Genomic DNA, 25,754 nt, shown 5'->3' with positions numbered 1-25,754 from the left:
CGGCTGCTACTCTGAAACAGGATATTCTCCAAGACTCCGGAATTTTCTTGCTTCTTGATCTGTCAGAGCCCCAACTTGTTAGTTTTCTGGACATACTGAAGAGCTCATCTTTTCTTGACAGTACACTGGGAGATGGGATTGGGTGGGGAGCAATGTTCCCTGTGTTTGACAGGCTGTGTGCACACAAAATTTCTTCTGTGCAAATTGTTGTGCTTCTGTGCAAACTTTTGTCATGCAGTGTTTCGCCATGTGCCATGTAATTCTAATGAGGCAATTTCAATTTTGGATTTTTGGGGGAATACCTAGGTTCTGGTTAGGTGCCAGAGATCTCAGAAAAATTAAATGAACTCTTCCAATGATCAACACTGGGTGTTGAGTAATTTCCTGTTTCCTGAACTAGCACTCACTTACGGTCAGATCTTGCAGATAAGAGTTTTTCAGGTTCTATTTGTCAACAAAGAACATGGGGAAGTCATAATAAAATAAAATAATCTCTTTTTCCAGTCACCGGACTGTCAGTTGTATGCATATCCTATGCATGTTTGTCCCAAATGCTTCCAAAGGTACTTTAGTATTACTTAACAATAAAGCTGTGAAGAACCTGATATAACTTCTCTGTGTACAAGACAGACCTGCTGCCAACTGGGTCTTACACTAACAGGCAAATTGGACTCTAGTAACAATGATGCACTGTTTCTGCATTGTTGACTCTTTCATACCCCCTAACAGCATCAGTCACTGAGGCAATTAAATATGAGTTAATGGCTTTCTCCCCTTACAGATTTTCACTGCCTCCATAGTAACAGTCTGAATGGTGATAAGGGAACTTTACTGGTCTGGCTCTTTAGGTAGTTATTCATAGCTCACAAGGATCTTTAATTCATGTGAAACTTTCAACAGATCACACTAGCAGCAAAGAAAAGAGCCCCTGTACGGATGTAATTGGGAAACTGTTACATTTAGCATGCTACCTTTAAAATGAAAACAAAATTTGACGGTTGCAACTATTATTTGGCACTGTATTTATTCTAAGGGCATGTCTACACTACACGACTTAAGTCGACCTATGTAATTACTGTGGTGGCTGATGTCTACGCTACCTTCCTTCTGTCAGTGGTGCACGTCCTCATCAGAAGCACTTCCACTGACTGAAGAGGGGCAATGTGGGAGGCTGAAAACCCGGGCTCTCAGCTCTGCACAGCACCATGCTGGGGGCCCAGCTGCCTCCCTGCTCCCTCCCAGGCTTCTTGGCTCCCTGAGTGGGGAGCAGCCAGGCTCTAGCTCAGGGGTCGGCAACCTTTCAGAAGTGGTGTGCCGAGTCTTCATTTATTCACTCTAATTTAAGGTTTCGCATGCCAGTAATACATTTTAATGTTTTTAGAAGGTCTCTTTCTATAAGTCTATAATATATAACTAAACTATTGTTGTATGTAAAGTAAATAAGGTTTTTAAAATGTTTAAGACGCTTAACTTAAAATTAAATTAAAATGCAGAGCCCCCCCCCCCGGACCAGTGGCCAGCTCACGTGCTGCCTTTGGCACCTGTGCCATAGGTTGCCTACCCCTGCTCTAGCTGCATGGCTTTCTTGTCAATTTCACAGCTCCAGCATGGAGCCCTGAAATTGACAAGACAGCCAACAGCGGACATAAGTAATGCGTGTCTACACAGACGTTGCATCACCCTAACTAAACTGACAAAAGCCCTATGCCTCTCATGGAGGTGGAGTTATTAGGTCGGTGTAGTAGGGCACTTACATCGGCAGGGCAAGGCTGTAGTGTGTACACTTAAGTAATTAGTTCAATGTAAGCTGCCTTACGTCAACTTAACTGTGTAATGTAGACCAGGCATAAGGGTGTGCAAAAAGGGAAAGCACACCAGACTCAACTCTGCAGTCAATCTATCAACATGACTTTTGACCCATAATGCTTTGCCCTATAATGAGACAAATATAAATTTGAAGACCCTGGACTGCATAACTTTTCCTTCTGCTCTAATCTGGAAGCCAGCACTACGAACACAATGGGTGTGAGATGCTAGAGAAGCAGGCAGCACTTACTGTCCCAGGATAAATGGCGGGGTAGAGGCCGGGCCATACCCCCACGCACAGTTGCTGTCTTACAAGCTGCACTGCAAAAAACACATGCTATACCTATTCTGCAGTCATAGCCAGGCTGCTGGTGACAGCTACTTAGAAGGTATCGAGCTCCTAGCCACCACAGGCATAATGGTTCCAGAGATTGCTACCTAGGAAAAATAAAACATTCCCTCCCCTTCCTCACCACCCATAACATTAATATGGCTGTAAAAGCCAGAGTCAAGCCCAAATGTGAGAAATAAGAGCGTACTATAATCTAGAAGCTACTATGCTGAGAGGCTCTGAGACTGCTCTGTTCTTTAATAACTCTTCATACACATTACAGTGCACTCAATAAAGCCTTGATAATGCCATAATGCAATCTCACTGAAATTAACTTTGAGCAATTGTAGAAAATTAAACTCCCCAGAAAATTCAACTCCCCAAAGGTGGTGGCTGTCCTCTTATACTCCCCATGTTTGGCTGCCTTCCCCTTTAAGGTGCTTTGTGACAGCCTTGGATCTTTACTTCCCAGCTTCTACATGCTTGACTATATTGATGATCTAAGACTAAACAACACTGTTCAAGGCCTCCCGATTCCCAGATAATTGTTTCTAACGGTCCCCATGGCACATCCCCATTGCCCTTCCTCTTTGCCGACTGTTAAATCCATCACTACGAAATGGCTGTCTTCTACAGACTAGCACAGCCAATAATGAGAGAAAAAAGAAAAATGTTTTACATAACATTCAGGTTGTGACAAATAATAAAAATGCCTAACCCTGGCATCGTAGATCTCAAAAGGCTTTACAAAGAAGGTTGATATCATTATTCCAGTGTTACAGATGGGGAAATTGGAGACACAGGAAGGTAAAGTGACTTGCTCAAGGTCATCCAGGAGGCCACCGGCAGAAGTTGGAATGGAACCCAGGTCTCCTGAATCTCTGTTCAGATAATGGTCAGAGCCAGAAAATCCAAAGCCACCAACTGAAAGTATATCCTTTTTTACATTGATGTGAGCACGCAACAGCATAGGAACAGGCCCATGCAAAAAGCAAAAGGCCAATTTCTCAATCTCAGGGACAGCAAGGACTGAGAGGGTTCTGAAGGCATTATCCTGTGGCTACTGGGAAGGAAGGAAGGGAGGAAGGAACGTACAGCTAGCTACTCTTTTGGTTGATCAGGACCAGCATAGTTGGACTCTGCAGTGAGCCCCATGTAATGCTCAGTTGAAGAACACTACCATAAATTAAAGGTGGTGGGAGAAAGGAAAACTGGGAGGGAGCTGAGTCAAAGGTCAGTGCACAAAATCAGACCTGTCTGTGAGCAAATATTTACATTGTGGGAGATGTGAAGAAGTCAGTGTTGCTCATCTGGGAAACTCATACCCTTCTACCTTAATTCCTGTTCTGCGCAGCCCCAAAAATGGACATGTCCGTGTAGCTGGAAACCCCATTCGAGAGCTTGGCAGCTGCAACACAACACCATCCAAGATTGCCTGGGCAGAGCCATCCTGCCACCCGTGGGGGAAGGTTGCCATAAATGCTGCCATCTCCAAAACCAACAGCCAACTGCGACCGGACACCGTCATCACCAACGAGGACCGGAAGAAGATCATCATGGTGGACGTCACAGTGACCTTCCAGAACAGGGTCTCAGTCTTTCACAATGCCTGAGCTCGAAAGGTAGAGAAATATGCTTCTCTGGCCGAAACTTTGAGAGCTATGGGTTACCAGGTTCAGAAACACACACTGATCGTCGGAGCCTTGGGTGTATGGGACCCTAGTAACGAAAGAGTGCTGAGAGAATGCAGAATCTGTCAATGCTACGCTCAGCTGATGCAGCAACTCATGGTGTCAGATGCCATCAGGTAGTTGAGGGACATTTACATAGGACACATCACTGGACATCGGCAATACTAGGAGGGATGATACTTTCCTCATGGATTGTATTTTATAAATCAGGGGTGGGCAAACTTTTTGGCCCGAGGGCCACATGTGGGTATGGAAATTGTATGGCGAGCCATGAATGCTCACGAAATTGGGGTTTGGGGTGCGGGGAAGGGTGAGGGCTCCGGGGTGTGGCCAGAAGTGAGGAGTTCAGGGTGTGGGAGGGGGCTCCAGACTGGGGCAGGGGGTTCGGGTGCGAGCTCTGGCATGGGGTTGGGGATGAAGGGTTGGGGGTGCAGGAGGGTGCTATGGGCTGCTCAGAGGGCAGGAGGGGGGTCAGGGGTGCAGGCTCCGGGTGGCACTTACCTCAAGCAGCTCCCGGAAGCAACGGCACGCCCGCCTTCAGCTCCTATGCCTCTACACATAGGAAATGGAGGGGGGACATGATGCTGCTTCTGGGAACCATGCGGAGCAAAGGCACACGCGGAGTGGGGCCAGCCCCGGACCCTGCTCTCCGGCGGGAACTTGAGGTTCGGATTAAAATGTCTGAAGGGCCGGATGTGGGCCCCGGGCCATAGTTTGCCCACCCCTGTTCTAAATGGACAACCTACCTAATCCTCATTTACTAGGGACAATCTCCACTCATTGATATATTTTGCTTTCCACAACAAAAATCTCGGTACAACTTTTCATGAGTGATGTACCCAAGTATTCGGATTCTAATATCTAACCCTTCTGTTAAATCTATCCACCTAAATTTGGGTTATTGCCGATTATGTGCTCTATGTATCATATGACTTTTAAAAACAAACTTTGTATTTGTGGATAATCTAAGCACTATGCCCAGATGTACAGACACTCTTTTCTCAACCTATGTATTATATATAACCATTACCTTTAATAAAATTTTTATATCTAGCACATAAACACTTTGCAACGCCGGCTACAGACGTGCCATGCAAACACATGTTCTCAATTACTGGTGACATTGTAAATAAGAAGAGGGCAGCATTATCTCCCATAAATGTAAACAAACTTGTTTGTCTTTGCGATTGGCTGAACAAGAAGTAGAACTGAGCAGGCTCTAAAGTTTTATATTTTATTTTTGAGTGTAGTTATGTAAAAAAAAGATCTGTATTTGTAAGTTACACTTTCACAATAATGAGACTACATTACTGTACTTGTATGAGGTGAATTGAAAAATACTATTTCTTTTGTTTGTCATTTTTACAGTGCAAATATTTGTAATAAAAATAATATAAAGTGATTACTGTATACTTTGTATTCTGTTGTAATAGAAATCAATATATTTGAAAATATACAAAACATCCAAAATATTTAATAAATTTCTATTAGTATTCTATTATTTAACAGTGCTATTAATCATGATTAGTTTTTTTTGAGTTAATCATGTGAGTTAACTGTGATTAATCGTCAGCCCTACTTTGAACACAAATTCAGATTCTGGCCAAATTGCTGATAGTTTTTAACATAACTGCTCAAAGATTCATAGTCAGAAGATAACAGCAGCCCTTCCCTGTAGAACAGACATAAATTGCCTTCTTCTTCTTCATGGCCAGTACTGATGTTCATGCAGCACAAGTCATGGAAGCGGAGGGGATTATGAGAACACTCTGCTCCCTTTCATTCTACTTCTTCATCCCTTCCCATGGTCAGCCCATGTCAACTTCCCATAAATAAATAAATAAATCATCTATGAGCTGGGACTAAGTAGATGAATTTTCAGCCCCAGAGATTGAGAAGCAAAAGTTTATATGGGTTGGAGGAGGGAAATAGAACAGAATCAGACTGATAGATAACAATGAAGTCCCTACCATGTCTCTATGATATTGCGTACTCAGTGAGGGAGAAACCATATAATTTTCATGCTAGCTTCCAAGGTGTCTGATTAATTAGATCAGAAACAAGATTCTTCTCTGTTGCATAGCTGTGCTCTCCCACTTCTCAAACTTTCACCTACACACCCCAGGATTACAGTTATTGCATTGCAGTCTCTGCCAAAGACGGCTCCTTGGCAAATTGCCATTTTTCAAATAGGAACATATTTCATTTGTTTTAATAAGTTCAGAGATGTAAATAACTAGTCAGAATCCTTCTTCCATATCAGCCTTAAGAGAAAGGAAACAGTAAGTCAACAGAAATGACCGACACTAAACAAACTTTACACACTTCATATGAAGAGATATGAATAAAAGCTGTATCACAACTAAATATGTGATGCAGAAATACCTATTTTCAGTTCTCAGTGCCCAGTTTGGGGTTGCTGAACTGTGACTATTACACAGCAGTGCAATCAATGTGCGATCTGGAAATCACAGCACTAGAAACTTCTAATAAAATAGAAATTCTACCTCACCAAGAACATTTCAGGAACTACAACAGGCCCATGTGAAAAATCTGATCCTTGTTATCGTGTGAAAACCTTTGCAAAATTACATGTCAGAGGTTTCAGAGTACCAGTCGTGTTAGTCTGTATTTGCAAAAAGAAAAGGAGTACTTGTGGCACCTTAGAGACTAACCAATTTATTTGAGCATAAGCTTTCGTGAGCTACAGCTCACTTCATTGGATGCATACTGTGGAAAATACAGAAGTTGTTCTTATACATACAAACTATGAAAAAATGGGTGTTTACCACTACAAAAGGTTTTCTCTCCCCCCACCCCACTCTCCTGCTGGAGGTGCAATTCAGGATCCTGTTATTCCAGCGGTTACATTGTTTGTCCACCTGTATTATACATGCTATGCAGTTGGTGCTGGAAAGTGAGAGAATTTAGAAATTTAAAGTACCTGATCCTAAGCCGTATGAAGTCCATTGACTGCAATAGGTTTTGGAGGGAGACAGAAGGAAGACAATGTGCTGGATGGGAGACCTTGTTTGCCTCATCTCATGCCCTCCCCCCCAAAAAAACTTAATCAAGAAGCCAGAGGAAAAAAGTCATGGTTTTGATGTTTACACTATTACTACCTTGTCGTATTTAAAGAGCTAAGATTCAAATCTCCTTCACCAACCTGCAAAGTAAAAGGTCACAGAATCAAGACAGGTTTCAGAGTAACAGCTGTGTTAGTCTGTATTCGCAAAAAGAAAAGGAGTACTTGTGGCACCTTAGAGACTAACCAATTTATTTGAGCATAAGCTTTCGTGTAGAAGATCTTTTTATACACACAAAGCATGAAAAAATACCTCTCCCCACCCCACTCTCCTGCTGGTAATAGCTTATCTAAAGTGATCACTCTCCTTACAATGTGTATGATAATCAAGGTGGGCCATTTCCAGCACAAATCCAGGGTTTAACAAGAACATCGGGGGGGAGGGGGGAATAGGAAAAAACAAGGGGAAATAAGTTACCTTGCATAATGACTTAGCCACTCCCAGTCTCTATTCAAGCCTAAGTTAATTGTATCCAATTTGCAAATGAATTCCAATTCAACAGTTTCTCGCTGGAGTCTGGATTTGAAGTTTTTTTGTTGTAATATCGCAACTTTCATGTCTGTAATCCCTATACCGGAAACCCACTGACCGCTATTCCTACCTACATGCCTCCAGCTTTCACCCTGACCACACCACACGATCCATCGTCTACAGCCAAGCTCTGCGATACAACCACATTTGCTCCAACCCCTCAGACAGAGACAAACACCTACAAGATCTCTATCAAGCATTCTTACAACTACAATACCCACCTGCGGAAGTGAAGAAACAGATTGATAGAGCCAAAAGAGTTCCCAGAATTCACCTACTACAGGACAGGCCCAACAAAGAAAATAACAGAACGCCACTAGCCGTCACCTTTAGCCCTCAACTAAAACCCCTCCAATGCATTATTAAGGATCTACAACCTATCCTGAAGGATGACCCAACACTCTCACAAATCTTGGGAGACAGGCCAGTCCTTGCCTACAGACAGCCCCCCAACCTGAAGCAAATACTCACCAGCAACCACATACCAGTACCACTAACCCAGGAACCTATCCTTGCAACAAAGCCCATTGCCAACTGTGCCCACATATCTATTCAGGGGACACCATCACAGGGCCTAATCACATCAGCCACACTATCAGAGGCTCGTTCACCTGCACATCCACCAATGTGATATACGCCATCATGTGCCAGCAATGCCCCTCTGCCATGTACATTGGTCAAACTGGACAGTCTCTACGTAAAAGAATAAATGGACACAAATCAGATGTCAAGAATTATAACATTCATAAACCAGTCGGAGGACACTTCAATCTCTCTGGTCACGCGATTACAGACATGAAAGTTGCGATATTATAACAAAAAAACTTCAAATCCAGACTCCAGCGAGAAACTGTTGAATTGGAATTCATTTGCAAATTGGATACAATTAACTTAGGCTTGAATGGAGACTGGGAGTGGCTAAGTCATTATGCAAGGTAACCTCTTCCCCCCCCCCCCCCCCATGTTCTTGTTAAACCCTGGATTTGTGCTGGAAATGGCCCACCTTGATTATCATACACATTGTAAGGAAAGTGATCACTTTAGATAAGCTATTACCAGCAGGAGAGTGGGGTGGGGAGAGGTATTTTTTTCATGCTGTGTGTGTATAAAAAGATCTTCTATACTTTCCACAGTATGTATCCGATGAAGTGAGCTGTAGCTCATGAAAGCTTATGCTCAAATAAATTGGTTAGTCTCTAAGGTGCCACAAGTACTTCTTTTCTTTTTGAGAATCAAGAAATGCAACCCTTCTCTAAACCCGTCCTGCAAGGTCTGGAGCACCCACCTGTCCCAATGGAGTTGACGGTGCTTGAGAACTTTTAGGATGAATCTCAATGAAGTGAATGGAAACTTTGGATCAGGTCCTATATAAATAATCAAATTTATGCCAATCTGATCACTATCAGTATTGCTGATGCATTACCATACCTAAATCATGCGGGAGATGCGATTTGATATCTCACATGGAACATGCTATCTAAATGCTCACTATGACCACGTTGCAGCTAATGCATGGACTTCTGTTTTTGAGGCTTCCAGTCTCACTATGCATACAATGCATTCCCACCCCTCCCCAATGGCTTCCTCCACAGAATTACTGGGCACATGCCAATCTACACTTCACACTTTTAATGTTGTTTCTCCCTCTAGCCTAGATGTTACTGAATTGATCCTATTTCATGAGAGACCATAACTCAGTGCCGTACCCAGAGTGTGGCAGTCCCGGGGGCAGCTCCAGCCCTCTCCGCCTCTCTCCCAGTCTGCCTCAGGTTCAGCCCTCTGGCCAAGTCATAGGTCAGAAGCCAGAGCCAGGCGTGCGGGGCAGCTGCACCCCTGGCTGGTGGTACCATGGAGCAGGCAGCTGTGGCTTTCCCCTGTCTGCTGCTGGTGGCCGGGCTTGCGGCAGCTCCTCAGCTTACTGCCCCCTGACTGCTCATGCAGCCGGCAAGAGCAGCCTGGGCAGGGTGACCCAGCTCTGGGGCAGCCGAGCCCTCGGGGAGCAGCCACCGCAGGGGGAGCCCTGCTGGCACACAGCCCCTAGCTACCCCCTCCCTGCATCCCGCGCTACCCCATGCCTGTACACAGCCCCCAGCTACCCCCTCCCTGCATCCCGCGCTACCCCCGTGCCTGCACACAGCCCCCAGCTACCCCCTCCCTGCATCCCGCGCTACCCCCGTGCCTGCACACAGCCCCCAGCTACCCCCTCCCTGCATCCCGAGCTACCCCCGTGCCTGCACACAGCCCCCAGCTACCCCCTCCCTGCATCCCGAGCTACCCCCGTGCCTGCACACAGCCCCCAGCTACCCCCTCCCTGCATCCCGAGCTACCCCCGTGCCTGCACACAGCCCCTAGCTACCCCCTCCCTGCATCCCGAGCTACCCCCGTGCCTGCACACAGCCCCCAGCTACCCCCTCCCTGCCTCCCGAGCTACCCCCATGCCTGCACACAGCCCCTAGCTACCCCTCTCCATGTACCCCGAGTGGTTTTCAAACCACACAGCAGCAGGAGGCCCAGGCCCCAGCCACCGCTCTAGCTTCCGCCCCCTCCGACCGCGAGGCTCCACCCATTCCCTGGGCTGCAGCAGACACCGAGTGACAGAGCCAGAGCTGGGGCCACCGCCACGAAGCGCCGCAGCCCGTTATTGAAGTCATGCATCCTGTTTAGAGTCTTGAATCTTCTGGGGTTCCCTATGCAAATGCCAAAGGAATTGGTTATCCAACTGGTTTCTCAATGGGCTATGCAGCAGCTCGCCCTGCCTATTCCCCCAACGTGTACCCAGGAGCAAATCCTACCTTCCAAACAGGTTATACACCAGAAACACCATATGAAGTATCCTGTTTACCCACCAGTGGTGCAGTGCCACCTTATTCTTCATCACCCAACCCCTACCAGACTGCTGTGTATCCGGTTCGAAGTGCCTATCCACAGCAGAATCCAAAGGCACTTACTAGACGCAGCATTTATATGCAGCACCACCCCACGTAATCCATCACCCCACAGCTGTGCAGCCTAATGGCATGCCAGCAACTATGTATCCTGCTCCAGTTCCACCACCAAGAGGAAATGGTGTGACTATGGGAACGTTGGCTGGGACCACTATGGCAATGTCAGCAGGTACTTTGTTGACAACTCTTTCCCCAACTCCAGTAGCCCCTCATCCAGTTACTATGCCCACATATTGGGCTCCAGGACCACGAACCTATAGCTATGTGCCCACACAGTGGTGATTATTCCAGTAGTGTAAGTTACCAGTGCCTATAGTTGAAACAGTGGCCTGTATATAAATGGCCACATGACTGCAGCTTCTTTCATTGAGATTTCACAGGAGTTAAGATATTCAGGGAAATTTTACAATATGCCAATTCAGTGAATAGGGATATAAGTAGACTATTTTGCCTAAATGTCAGTTCATTTTGATCAAGTTGTGTAGGAGGAAGGATTTTTTTTTAAACACAATGTGTTGGGTTTTTTTAAACTGAGTTAAAAAGTCCCCCCCCCCAAGCCCTTTGAGTTATATTTTTTGGTTGCATCCTCCCTGGCTGGCTTGCTGAGGTGAGTCAGGGAGTGGAGGTGGCACTCCTTCCCTGGACCCCACTGTGCGGAGCTGGCTCAAGCCCTGCCAGCCCTTGTACCCCCAAAATAGAAGTAAAACTACACCTATGCCCAAGGACCCTCCCGCGCCTCCGCTGGGCCTTGGAGTTTTTATAGCATGTTGAGGGGGGGCCTCTGAAAGGAAAAGTTTGAGAACACCGGATATAACTGACAGATCAAGGAACTTGGTGGTAGGCTTTAGAACTGAAATTATCCTTTGTCCACAGTCTGTCATTAGTATTACCTATGAGGGGTTTTTTTGTTTGTTTTTTTTTAAAACTACTTGCATTTATTTATAAGCATCTATCTACTACACTAGGTGATGAACAATAATTACACAAACCTTTAGTAAACTCCACAGGCCAAATCAGCTGTGAAAAAAGTATCCAACTCACCACATCTCACTCATTCTCTCATCTTTTCCTTATCCAACAGCCTCCTCCCCCAGAAAGGCTAGAGAAGCTTTGAAGGGGGTCCTGAAGATAACCAAACAAAGTTCTATTAGATACATGCGTGAGAGGAGAGGAAGATAAATGTATTGCAGAGTTGAGAAGCCTTCACAGAGTATGCACTCTCACCAGTCCCCTCTCTTTTATTAGTTCATGCATCTCATTTAACATCTGCTGCAGCATCATGCGAGGTGACAAGTGGTCTCACAGGAACTGAAGACCCAAATTATTCAGGTTTTTACAGGCCAAAACCAATATCCTGAACTTCACTCTGAAACCAAGCCGGCAGCCACCCTAGATCAAGCAGCACAGGTATAACATGTTCCTTGAGCTAGCACAGTTTAATAAGCCTTCAGCACCAGCTTCAAGCCAAATTTCCAAATCATCTGAAGGTGTAGAGCTCATTGCAGCAAGCCAATCTTCAGGAGACACAAGCATGAATCACTGTGGTGAGGTGTGCATCCAAAAGAGGAAAGGACAGATATTTTGCCAGCTGCAGCCCATAACACGGGAACTTGTCTGCTACATGAACATCCAAAAGTAGCTGGATGGGCAATAAAGCTGGGCAATTAAGCAAAATATCCAGGTTCCAAATAGCGGTAAAAACTACTAGGCACAATCCTTTAATTGAGATAACTCCTCTGGTTACATCCCCCAGCCTGTAAATATTATCTCCACTTTATCTGGATTGAGCTTCGGTCAGCTAGCTTTCATCCAGCCCCCAAACTCCATCAAGTACTGACCAAGTTCTTCAACTGCACTTGTATGAGGTGGAGATAGACCCTGTATGGAACAGAAACCAGAACTGCCACATACTGGCCAACAGGCAGTAGATCCATGTGTGCCTGGCTCTATTTGTAGATTAGGGATAAATACTAAAAGTCCATTGGACTATGAAGCCAGTCCATAGGGGCTAGAGTAAGCACAGAGTTCTGTACATATGGCATAGTTTTCAAAGCTAACTTCAGATCTGTATTCCTTTTCTGCCTTAAAAACAAAACAAAATTAGGCTGAACAAGCAAAATTTCTTAAAATAAAAGGAAATAATAGAAACGTAGGATTGGAAGGGACCTTGATAGGTTATCTATTCCAGCCCCCAGCACACAGGCAGAACTAAGTAGTATTATCTACACCAGTGGTGGGCACACTACAGCCCGTGGGCCACATCCAGCCTGTGGGACCGTCCTGCCCGGCCCTTGAGCTCCCGGACAGGGAGGCCAGCCCCCGGCCCCTCCCCCGTTGGCTCCCCTCCCCTGCAGTCACGCCGCCATGTGGGCAGTGCTCTGGGCGGCACTGCTGCCAGACATGCTGCTCCGAGCGGCATGGTAAGGGGGCTCGGGGCTGGATAAGGGGCAGGAGCTCCTGGTGGCAATCAGGGGACAGGGAGCAGGGGCAGTTGGATGGGGCGGAGGGTCTGGGGGGGCGGTTAGGGGAGAGGGAACGGGGCGGGGTGGGGGGATTGGATAGGCATGGGAGTCCCGGGGCGCCTGTCAGGAGGCGGGGTTGTGGATAGGGGTCAGAGTAGTCGGGGGGGTGGTCAGGGAACAAGGAGAAGGAGGGGTTGAATAGGTGGAGGGTTCTGAGTGGGGCAGTAAGTGGGAGGAGGGGGATGGGGGGGACAGGCTGCTCGGGGAGGCACAGCCTTCCCTACCTGGCCCTACATACAGTTTTGCAACCCCGATGTGGCCCTCGGGCCAGAAAGTTTGCCCACCCCGATCTACACCATCCCTGACAGGTGTTTGTCTAACCTGTTCCTAAAAACCTTCAATGACACAGATTCCACAACCTCTCTAGGTAATTTGTTCTATGGCTTACCTACCCTTACAGTTTAGGAAAAACTTCTAATGTCTAACCAAATTTCTCTTGCTGCAATTTAAGCCCATTACTTCTTTTCCTGTCCTCAGTGGTTAAGGAGAACAATTTATCATGCTCTTCTATTTAACAACCTTTTACATATTTGAAGACTGTTACATTGCTGCTCAGTTTTCTACAGACTAAACACACACAATTTTTTCAATCTTTCCTCATAGGTCATGTTTTCTAGACCTTTAATCATTTTTGTTGCTCTCTTCTGGACTTTCACCAGTTTGTTCACATTTTCTCCCAAAGTGTGGTGCCTAGAACCGGACACAGTACTCCACTTGAGGCTTTACGAGTGCTGAGTAGAGTGGAAGAATTATTTCTTGTGTCTTGCTTACAAACACTCCTGCTCATACATCCCAGAATGATGTACGCTTTTTTTTTTCAACAGTATTACATTGTTGACTCATATGTGATCCACTATAACCCACAGATCCTTTTCTGCAGTACTCCTTCCTAGGCAGTCATTCCCCATTTTCTATTTGTGCATTTCATTTTTCCTTCCTAAGTGCATTTGTCCTTATTAAATGTCATCCTATTTCTTTCAGAACATTTCTCCAGTTTGTCAACATCATTTTGAATTCTAATCCTGTCCTCCAGAGTGCCTGCAACCCCTCCCAGCTTGGTAAGATCCACAAATGATACAGTGTACTTTCTATGCCATTAACCAAACCATTCATGAAAATATTGAATACAACCAGACCTAGGACAGGTCCCTGGGGGAGCCCACTCAATATGCCCTCCCAGCCTGTGAAACGTTGCCAGTTGTGCATTCACTTTATACTAGGTTAGTCTAAAGCTATATTTCCCTAGTTTGTTTATGAGGTCAAGTGAGACAGTATTAAAACCTTATCAAAGTCGTGATGTGATATAGCTACTACTTCCCTCCAATCCACAAGGCTTGTTACCCTATCAAAGAAAGATATTAGGTTAGTATGACATGATTTGTTCTTGACAAATCCACAATGATTGTTATTTATTATCTTATTGTCTGCTAGATGCTTACAAATTGATTATTTTAATATTTATCTTTCCAGATACTGAAGTTAATATGACATCTATAATTCCCTGGGTTGTCCCTCTTCCCCTTTTCAGAGATAGGTACTATATTTGCCCTTGTCCACTCCTCTGGGATGTCTCTGGTCCTCCTCCAGGTGTTGCAACCTGGTGCCCAGGGCCACACCACCACTCAGGTTAGCCCAAGATGACCTTCCATCACGATGAAGGGATGGACAGGCCAAATTTGAGTGAAAGGTGCTACAATTCCATGTGCCAGGTCGTAACACCTGGACCAGGGAGCTGGGCCCAGCCCTGCAGGACACTGGAGAAACTTCAGGATAAGTGCGGCGTGGGCTCACTCTCTGACCCTCCCTCAGGGCCTCCCATCTGAACCAGGCCAGTGAGTTAACCCACATAGAGCCTTCCAGCTCAGAAGTAACAGACAAACAGAGAAGTCCCAGTGTCTGACATTTTCACCAACATGACAAACCTGCAGACCTGCTCATAAGTATTGTTAAGCCTTTCTGAAGTTTATATTGTTTTCTAAGATATTTAACAAAAATAAAGTTACTATCAACTACATGTTTTATTGTTTTTTTTTCCTGTGACTCCTTTTTAAAAGGTCACCTGCTTAAATGTATTTAGCATTTCATACACTGGGACAACAAGATATGGAAAACATCTGTCTCTGGGAAGGGATGGCCTCTCTCATTTATGTGACGAGTCCATTTCTCATACACTGAGCATTAATCTCTTAAGAATAGGCAGTGTTCTACATTTCACACATCAAAACGATCTGTAAGTAAGCAGCCACTGTATTTCAGGATTCATATACAGTAAACAACCTGTGGTAAACAATCTGAGCACAAAGTGTTCCTTCAAGCCCCAATATTAGTCTGTTCCTGCCAAGGTAGGCTGATGCAATATGATACTTTCTGCCTCCAGCACTTTCCCAGCAATGGCAGACTCAATGCCCCTTGACCTGCTCTTCCCACACTGACCCTTACCTTAGGACACCATCCCAATTCTGCTCTGCCAGACCATTATTCTTTCCTCATTCAAATCCTTCCTACACAGTCACCTCATTGGTCATGCCAATAAAAAGATAGCCAATAAGACATCTTTTAACTAAAAAGAAACCCAAATCTTCTACTGAACCATCATAACATGCGCATACTTAGCTGAGTAACCACACAGTTACATTGTGGTAACCCATTCCTCATCCGTTCTATTCTTTGTTATTGCTCACTTATTGCTTCCCACCTAAAGTGGGATTGCAACAATGTCTGTCTAGCAGTGTTTTAAGCATTGGAACATTTACAAATGGTCAATGTAATACAGACCTTCCTAAGTACCAAGAATTCCTCACATATATTCTATCCATGAAAATCTGGCATTTGGAATAACATATGCAACATTCCAAACTCTGAAACTTGACTCTCCGATTGATATTCTAAATGTGACATGAGCATTCATAGATACTAAGGTCAGAAGGGACCATTATGATCATCTAGTCTGACGTCCTGCACAACGCAGGCCACAGAATCTCACCCACCCACTCCTGCGAAAAACCTCACCTATGTCTGAGCTACTGAAGTCCTCAAATCGTGGTTTAAAGACTTCAAGGAGCAGAGAATCCTCCAGCAAGTGACCCGTGCCCCATGCTACAGAGGAAGGCGAAAAACCTCCAGGGCCCCTTCCAATCTGCCCTGGAGGAAAATTTCTTCCCGACCCCAAATACGGCGATCAGCTAAACCCTGAGCATATGGGCAAGATTCACCAGCCAGATACTACAGAAAATTCTTTCCTGGGTAACTCAGATCCCACCCCATCTAACATCACATCACAGGCCATTAAGCTTATTTACCATGAGTATTTAAAGATCAATTAATTACCAAAATCATGTTATCCCATCATACCATCTCCTCCATAAACTTATCGAGTTTAATCTTGAAGCCAGATAGATCTTTTGCCCCCACTGCTTCCCTTGGAAGGCTATTCCAAAACTTCACTCCTCTGATGGTTAGAAACCTTCGTCTAATTTCAAGTCTAAACTTCCTGGTGGCCAGTTTATATCCATTTGTTCTTGTGTCCACATTGGTACTGAGCTTAAATAATTCCTCTCCCTCTCCGATATTTATCCCTCTGATATATTTATAGAGAGAGATCATATCTCCCCTCAACCTTCTTTTAGTTAGGCTAAACAAGCCAAGCTCCTTGAGTCTCCTTTCATAAGACAGGTTTTCCATTCATATAAATCAACAACTAGTCATTTCTGCAGCAATAAACAGCTTCATGAGCAACTTGATAAAAGCAAGGGTCACATCTAATTAGTATATATGTGTGACACTGCACCCCATCCATATTCTTCACAGTGATGTTATTATGATATGAGTATGGCATAACTATGATCTATTTTATGTAAGATTAGTCATGTGAGGTGTTACTGGAAAAGTCATGATTTGCTGAATATGATTATCCTATTTGAATGCATGTATCATTTTTGTACCCGAAGTTATGAATATTGACTATGTATCTGTATTTAAAATGTAGTTACACCTGGGTAACACCCACTAGACAAGATGCTTTCAGTCTCGATCAGTGTTCTTCATCACAAGGCCCGCGAGCCAGTGGCGGCTCCCATCAACCCTAAGTGCGGCTAGGCTATAAATAGCCGTGCAGCAGCTCTAAAAGGCCACATAGCAGGGACCTGGAGAGGAGGCAGGTAGAGGGTGGGCAGGAACTGAGGAGGGGAGCAAGTTGGGGCTTGCAGGACTGCTGTGGGCCTCTCCTGCCTGCACCCCAAAACTCCTCACCCCCCATCCTAACCCTCTGCCCCAGCCCTGAGCCCCCGAACCCCCCATCCCCAGCTCCACCCTAGAGCCCTCAGCCCCAGCCAGAGTGGTGAAAAGAAAACAGAGGAACAAATTGACCAATGAACATTTGGACTGCCTTACTAGGATTGCAATGACAGATTACAAATACTGCATGAAGAAAGTCAAGGAGGAACAGACACACTTTCACTCATCCAGTTTTTAAAGTAAGTTTTGCATTATTCTGCTCTTAAAAGATTTACTCGCATAGCTGCCTTTTTAATTCCATATATTTTCCTGGTTATTATTTTACAAAAGGAGTATAGTTTTACTGTACACGTAGACTTTGTTTTAGTTACACGAGTGGCTCTGTAACATTACATTGTTAAGGAGCAGTAAGCAAGGCATTAATTTAGTAGTTGATGTGGCTCTCATATTGAAGGTTTTTTTGCCAAAGTGGCCCCCACTTCAAAAATAGTGAAGAGCACTGGTCTAGATAGTGGGTAGGGAAGAGCCTATTCAGGGCCATGGGCCATCAGGAAAAAATAATAGGCCTTAGGAGAAGCTTATCTCCCACCTGGGGAACCTTCATGAGAACGCAACAGACAGCCTTCAAGCAATGGCTGCTAGGACTCTACAACGACATGTGATGAGACCACATGTCTCTGGACTCCAGCTTGGGATGTCAGTATTTTTCCCAGACTGGTCTGGGAACCAAGCTTTGGGAACAAAGGGTTTCCACTGTATGCAAAAGCTATATACAGCAGGGAGTGACATCATCTGGTGTTCTTCACTCCCCACACACCTGAGGAACAAACACTGAACTGGGGGAAGTGCTGGACCAAGACTAAAGGGATTTCTACCTGTGACTGAAACACCTGGGGATTCCAAGCTGTAAAGCAAGTGCAGTTTGCCCCTTAAGAATCTGCAACCTGCTTATATCACCTCTTAGGGTGAGAATCTGTTATTCATATCCAATTTATTGAATAAATTAAGCTGTGTTTTTTTGTTTATTTGCTAGGTAATCTGCTTTGATCTGTTTGCAATCACTTATAATCACTTAAAATCCATCTTTTATAGTTAATAAACTTGTTTTTGCTTTATCTAAACTGGTGAATTGGAGTGAAGTGTGTGGGAATTATAACTTAGGGGCAAAGGCTGTTGCATATTCCTCTCCGCATTGAGGGAGGGGGTGAATTTTATGAGACTGTATCATTTTGGGTTTATACTCTGGGGGGAGAGGGAGTGCCTGAGGAGCTGGGAGTTGCCTTAGCTGTAGCCTTCCTATGCAGGGGCTGGTCAGAGAGCCTGCATGTAACTGCAGCTGGGTGAACCCCTACCTGGTGAAAGTATAGACTGGAGGGCTTTGCAGCTTGTCACAGCTGTACAGTGTGAGAGGGAAGCCAGACTGGTGGGTCGGGGGCTCAGCGGTACCCCAGTTCAAGGTGGCACCCCAGGAGGAACCAGTCACAATATGTTTACATAAAATTAAGCACAGTCCTAGGAAAATGAACTTGGAAGTAAAAACCTTATAAATCCAATATCCCCAAGATCTGTGCTAACAAGAGAACACTTTTTAAGTCTCCAGACTACTGGCTAGAAGGGCTCTCATCCCACCCCTGGCTGTTTGAAAAGGGGTCTGTTTGTTCTGTTCTCTCTTTATTCCATCCTGCTTCCCCCACACTCTGAGGGTAAGATTCTGCCCTGTCCTGCTGAAATCAGTGGAGCTAACTGTGGAGGAAAGTGCTACTTCACAGGAGTATGGGAGCAGAATCTGCCCCATGTGAGAACTTCTGTTTTCCACACCTTAGTGGGGTGGGGGGGCTTAGGCTTCTGGCAGCTCCAGATCCACCCTGGAGGAAGAAGATTTCTTTGGAGGAAGTGCTTTTTTTGCCTCCCACAGTGGTAAGGGATCCAATGGTTCGCTTGCAGTTATGAACACTACTTTTGTTAGTGTGTGTAAGATCAGACGCTTGGACTGTAATAGCAAAACTCCACATATAGTGATACCAACTGATGCTGTTGTACATCATTAAAACAAAAATATTAGTAGGATTTTCAAGTGTTAAAGAAAGAATTATATCAGTACGGAAGATAATGGACAAGAGTAAAATACAATGCATGGTAGTAATTAGGGAATTTGCCAGGTGCCTATCGCTAGCAATTACTTCTAAAAGTTTACCACTATGGATAAATTAATAATTCCAGCTCAAATGGAAAAAACAAAACAAAACAAAACAAAACCACACTGGTGACTCACTTGAATAGGCGAACATTTGCCTGCACTTTCTACAGCAGGCTTCCCGGGGAAACCCATTAAAAGTTGAAAAGACAACTAACTGCCTTGTTTGCACACCCTTTATAATTAAAATGTACCAGCATAATATATTAACTAACATGTTGCAATTCTTGGCATGCGAGGCTGAAATAACGTGGAGGAGATGAAAGATAGAACATTCCTATTTAAATCGGTTTCTTTTTTTAAGCTAGATGGGACAGCTTTCAATAAACATTCATGTAGTTCGATGAGATTCAACAAGACATTTTAATTCCAATTCCCTTTATCCCTCCCTCCATATTTTAAATAGTGTCATTTACATCAGCATCCTTGTCTCAAACAAATCTTTTCAATATCTCATCACAAATCTGTCCAAAAGTGTTTTCAGCTTTGAGGTGAGTGAACAGGTATTTAAAAGTCTTTTTTAAATTCAAGTTAAACTTCCATCAATTTCACAAATATTCTCAATGAAATTTTCTGATTTATCTTATTAAATGTTTGCTGGCAGGCTGACAGGAGGATTTGTTAAGAACTAGCTTTCACTTGCACCAGTGTAAAAGAGAGCTATTCCATTGGCTTCAATTAAGTTATTACAACTATTTAAACTGGAATAACAGAGCAAATGTGTGATCCATGGTGTCTTTATGGGGCTGCTCCTTGAGATATGGCAGGAGCAAACTGCAACTGTGGTTGAATATATTAAACATACTGAGTTAAGGAGTATTTGTGGCACCTTAGAGACTAACAGATTTATTTGAGCATAAGCTTTCATGAGCTACAGCTCACTTCATCAGATGCATGCAGTGGAAAATACAGTAGGGGGATTTTATATACACAGAGAACATGAAACAGTGGGTGTTACCATACACACTGTAACGAGAGTGGTCAGGTAAGGTGAGCTATTACGAGCAGGAGAGGAAAAAAAACATTTTGTACTGATAATCAAGGTGGGCCATTTTCAGCAGTTGCCAAAATGTGTGAGGAACGGGGGGGGGGGGGGGGGGGGGAGAATAAACAAGGGGAAATAGTTTTACTTTGTGTAATCACACATCCACTCCCAGTCACAGGAAGACTGGCAATCTCTGAGTTCCAATGTGATTCCACCTGGCTATAGCCTGGATTCTGATTTGTTATAACAAGATAACAACAGCAATACATACGTTCACAGGAAGAACTGTGTAATAAAGAAACTTGGGGCAGTGGGGAATGCGGGGGGCGGGGGAAGGAGAGTGTTAAATCTGGAGAGATTGACCAGAACTCCCACCACAGCTGGGCAGTCTAGCCAAGTAGAGGCAACGGTGGGGGATGACACAGGGTCATGTGCCCCTTCCCCCCAGATTTCTACCTTCCATTTAGCAACAGCTAAATGTTTGGAGAGGACCCATCTAGAGGGGCTACTGCAGACTCTGCCCCACAGCCCCAGAGCAATGGGAGTGGGCAAGGCATGCCTTTCCCCAAGATGGCCAGCATCCAGTGGCTCTCCCTGGCATCAACACTCACCACGACCCCGTGCAGCACAGTGAGGGAGGAAGCAGTAGGGCGGTTGGCTATGAGCTGAGCCTGCTACCTGGGGCTTATTCTCCTTCCCTGCTGCTGGAGTCCCAGCACTTCCTGCCACCTGCTTTGCAGACCACCCTGGGGCGAATACCCCAGGCCTGTTCCCAGGGCAGAGGCCGCTCTCCCATTCCTATAGCAGGGGCTCTGCTCCCCTGACACTGCAGTGGGGCTCACCCTGCCTTCCATTTAGCACAACTTCTATCAGAGGGTTTCTAACTGTGGGGCTCACCCCCCCCTTGGAACACTCAGGCCCAGTAGGGCCAGCTCTCGCAGGGCTGGGGGAGAGAGCACCATCTCCACCCCGACTCACCTAGGGGGCAACTCAGCCTGTCTGGATGGGGGGGGAGGGAGACACAACCAACAATTGTAAGCTATAACCCCACTTTGAGTTAAAATTTTTGGTTGTGCCAGCCACCCCCCACCAGATGGGCTGGGTGGCCCGCTGAGGTGAGACCGCCCCCTCCCCGAGCCCCGCCTGGTGCCTCTGCCCCAAACGTTCCTCTGCACCCCCCTACTGGGGCACCCCCCTTTGAAAACCTCGGTTGTAGATGCCGAGGCTACGCTGTGGGGTGGTCGCCTGCCCCCTTATCAACAGTTACACGTTGCCTCTGTAGCCAAGCCAAAACGAGATTCCCCTTCCCGGCCAACCCCCTTCCTACAGAGCAAGGCGCCCACCAGCATCGCCCCGGGGCTTGCACTGCACGGTGTGTCCACCTGGGACCTGCTCTCCGCACTGACTACAGCCACCACGGCACCCCTGTTAGCACGGGCCAGGGAGAGCTACACCGGGCGCGGAGATGGGCACAAGCCTGGCCAAGGGACAGCGAACAAAACAGCCGACAAACCTGTGCAGGGCCATTGCTCCCGCTTGGACACGCGCGGCTCGCGTCACCTACCATCTGAGCCCAGCCAGCCCCCTGCCCACCCCCCTTTGGGCCAGGGCTGCCCGCCCCGCGAACAGCAGCACCCCGGCTCCGGCTCCCCGCCGCCGAGGCGCTGTCGGGCTCAGGCGGGCTTGGCCAAACTTTCCCGAGTTTCACACGCTGTCCGATAACAGCCCCCCCCGCCCCCGGCGGGGCTGCCTGTGGGCGGCCGGGGCGAGGGAGAGCGCGGGCACCTCGCCGCCAGGCGTTCCACAGGGCAACGCGCGCCCGGCCGCAAGCCCAGCCCCGCGCGGGGAGCGGCGCCCCGGACCCGCCCGTGGTGCACTCACCAGCGCGCCGCCGCACCTCCCCGCCGCAGGGAGCCCGCTCTGGGCTCAGCCCGGGGCCCATCCGTACCCGCCCGCGGCGCTCGCCAGCGTGTCCAAACTTCCAGGCGTTCGCCGCTAAAAATAGCAGCGCAGCAGCAGGGCCGAGCGTGCCCCGAGCGACCCCCCTGCCCACACCCCCGCTTGCACGGGACGGATCGGATTACACCCGCCGGCGGAACAACAGCCCTGCGGGCGAGCAGGCAGCCCTGCAAAGCCAGCGCAGGCTGAGCGCGCACGGCAGGGGAGCGAGCCCAGCTACCCCGTACCTGACTGCTCCAAGCGAGCTCCCAGCCGCGGGGCGCCAGGGGCGGCTCTCGCTCTCCCGCCACCGTGCACGGAGCTCCCGTCCCAGCAGCGGCGCCGCTAATCGCCTCCCCCCATCTCGTCCCGGCGCGGGACGCTCAGCGGCCGCCTCCTCGCCGCCCCATGGCTGCTGCTGCCTGCGCCCCGCTCGGCTGGCAGCCTCCTGCAGAGGGGTGGCGCGGGGTGGGAGCCGGGGGGCGGGGGCTTCAAGAGGGACTCATGCCCGGCCGAGCCTAGCGGCTGGCTCCTGGGCCGGGGGGGAGGGGAAGAGGCTTGGAGATGGACAAGTGACTCCCTGCGTTCCTGGGAGCTCCGCTCCCTGCCCAGCCCGTGAGGAGCCGGCGTTAGTGCGTGTCACTTCCCTGGGGCTAGCGGGCTCCGACTAGAGGGAAATGTTGGGTATTGCAGAGCGTTTCCACAGGACTTCACAATAAAAGTGAGGCTCTTCGGGCTGGAGCGAAGGGGAGCCCCGCTCTCTAGTGCCCGGGGTTAGCAGCTAGGAGATCGGTTATCCAGTACATTTAATATCCCCCATAGACCTACTGCACCTGGGCTGTGCAAACCAGCCGCTCCTTAGCGCCTCACCCGGGCTCCTCGGCAGGCTGTGCGCGGCGCGTGCTCAGAGCTGCAATTTAAAGGGAAACAGTTAAAATCATTCGGCCAAGTTCAGGGAGGGCCCCTAGGCTAAAGGTGGACGGAAATGAGGATGCATCTGCCACCTCTGGACAGTTGGTCAGCTGCCCTCCCCCCAATGCCGCCTCCCTCTGCTTTCTTCCAGGGACTTTTTCGAGTTGGAGAGGAAGATAAAGCATCCTGTTTATGAGTACATGCTGGACAGGGTCGTTATTCGCATTGTGGGCAATGTTAGAATCATAGAATATCAGGGTTGGAAGGGACCTCTGGAGGCCATCTAGTCCAACCCCCTGCCCAGAGCAGGACCAATCCCAACTAAATCATCCCAGCCAGGGCTTTGTCAAGCCTGATCTTAAAAACTTCTAAGGAAGGGGATTCCACCACCTCCCTAGGTAACGCATTCCAGTGTTTCACCACCCTCCTAGTGAAAACGTTTTTCCTAATAGCCAACCTAAACCTCCCCCACTGCAACTTGAGACCATTACTCCTTGTCCTGTCATCTGTTATCACTGAGAATAGTCTAGATCCATCCTCTTTGGATCCACCTTTCAAGTAGTTAAAAGCAGCTATCAAATCTCCCCTCATTCTTCTCTTCCATAGACTAAACAATCCCAGTTCCCTCAGCCTCTCCTCATAACTCATGTGTTCCAGTCCCCTAATCATTTTTGTTGCCCTTTGCTGGACTCTCTCCAATTTCTCCACATCCTTCTTGTAGTGTGGGGCCCAAAACTGGACACAGTACTCCAGATGAGGCCTCACCAATGTCGAATAGAGGGGAATGATCACGTCCCTCGATCTGCTGGCAATGCCCCTACTTATACAGCCCAAAATGCCATTGGCCTTCTTGGCAACAAGGGCACATTGTTGACTCATATCCAGCTTCTCGTCCACTGTCACCCCTAGGTCCTTCTCTGCTGAACTGCTGCCTACCCATTCGGTCCCTAGTCTGTAGCGGTACATTGGATTCTTCCATCCTAAGTGCAGGACTCTGCACTTGTCCTTGTTGAACTTCATCAGATTTCTTTTGGCCCAATCCTCCAATTTGTCTAGGTCCCTCTGTATCCTATCCCTACCCTCCAGCGTATCTACCACTCCTCCCAGTTTAGTGTCATCCGCAAACTGCTGAGGGTGCAATCCAAATGTTGGCAAATCATTTCTGCATCCAACATCATTTTATTCCTGTAAAGTCAGTCTTGTATGAGCGTTTTACCATTTTACCAACAATCATTTTCAAGAGAACTTTTTAAAAAATGAAAAGCTTACAGCCTGCTAAATCAGAGTTGATCAAGAAATACAAATTGAAGAATGAAACACACAATACAGGGCTTGTTTTTTGTTTTTAACTCCTGCACTTTGGGATTGCTAAAATAAGAATACTATAATAAAAATTGGTGTTTGTAATACAATCCGGATCTCAAAAATTGCCTTCCAGAGCTAAATAGTACAATTATAGAGATGAACAATAGCAAAGCAAGGTAGCAATTAGGATGTATATGAGAAAGGTTAACGAAGCAATACAAAATCCTAAATTTTATCAGTCATCCCTCTGGAACATTTTCAGTGAGTATTTAACTAGTCTTTGTCTACAGTTAATAATATGATTTTCATTTTTGTGTAGCTATTCAAAACACTATAGGCAATAAAAGGCTATAATAGGAACAATTCAATTTATTTTAATTTATTAAATTTGCATTCAAGATGATGAAGGTGGAGACTTAGGCCCAGATCTCACAACGATTCACTTTTTAAACTGTATATACCTGAACTGTCCCAATGAAGTCAAGTCTGCCCATCTGCACAAAGTTAAGCTTGTATATAAACAGTTGTAGAATTGGGGCCTTAAATGTCTCCAAGCAGTGGATTCACAAGAGGAGGATTTTGTCAGAAAAAGATGCAGTAACCTAAAGAATGCAAAGACTCTTTTCAGCTCCAGCCATATGTTCATTAAGTGAACTCTAACACTTTGTTACTTGTTCAATTCTACCTGCTTCATAATGGGTACCTTATAATATTACTATGATTTGTACGTGTAGAAATACCTGTGATGTCAAAGAGGAATTAAAATATCTGACGTTTTTACAAAAAAATATTTGTAGGGGCTCAGTGACAGCCACTTCCCACCACCTGAATTGCTGGTTATGTATAGCTAAGAGGAAAAGGTTTTTTTGCTCCTGTTTCATTTCACAGGTTTGAATAAGCATTAAGAATTAATAGACTGATTTACTTCTCTCATGTTGTTGCTTTCCTTGATAAAAGGTGCTTTTACTTTTGGTCTTCTTACTGCTGGTGCGTTTGTTTCATTGGGATTGGATCCAAAGACTTCAATGGGCTTCAGTCAGGGTGTCATGCTGTCTGTGAGTGCCAACCTCAGGGAAGACTGTCAAACATTAGGGCAGAAACCCCTAACCGGTTATATGTTCTATAATTAGATTTCACCAAACCAGTAACAAGTGTGAACTCCTAAAGCACTGTATCAGTCTCACCATGAAGTCACAGACCCCTTGGGCATTCCAGTCTATCTTGCCACTCAAGCAAGTTGGATTGTGCAGTAGATGGTGACTTTACATGAAAAAT

The 25,754-nt window shown here is 46.4% G+C and overlaps 1 protein-coding gene and 1 pseudogene across 2 annotated transcripts in view; one reads left to right on the top strand and one right to left on the bottom strand.

Annotated features, from left to right (window-relative positions):
• Positions 1 to 22,863, bottom strand: part of GHR (growth hormone receptor) — a 211,491-nt gene extending 188,628 nt beyond the window's left edge. The window contains exon 1 of one of the 2 annotated variants that reach the window (XM_073343860.2): positions 22,511 to 22,863. Coding sequence is in view for 1 of the 2 variants with exons in the window: in XM_073343859.2 (XP_073199960.1) it covers positions 22,206 to 22,266 (61 nt within the window). In the remaining variant the exon portion in view is untranslated. Of the gene's footprint in view, positions 1 to 22,205; positions 22,304 to 22,510 lie in introns of those variants that run through there. The other variant, XM_073343859.2, reaches the window with a different exon arrangement.
• LOC140912023 (myelin-associated neurite-outgrowth inhibitor pseudogene) lies at positions 10,095 to 10,672 on the top strand (annotated as a pseudogene).
• Positions 22,864 to 25,754: the final 2,891 nt, after the last annotated feature.

The sequence above is a fragment of the Lepidochelys kempii genome, chromosome 5 (genome assembly GCF_965140285.1).
Source record: "Lepidochelys kempii isolate rLepKem1 chromosome 5, rLepKem1.hap1, whole genome shotgun sequence".
In the NCBI taxonomy this organism is placed as follows: Eukaryota; Metazoa; Chordata; order Testudines; family Cheloniidae; genus Lepidochelys; species Lepidochelys kempii.
This window is presented reverse-complemented; position numbering and strand designations above follow the sequence as displayed.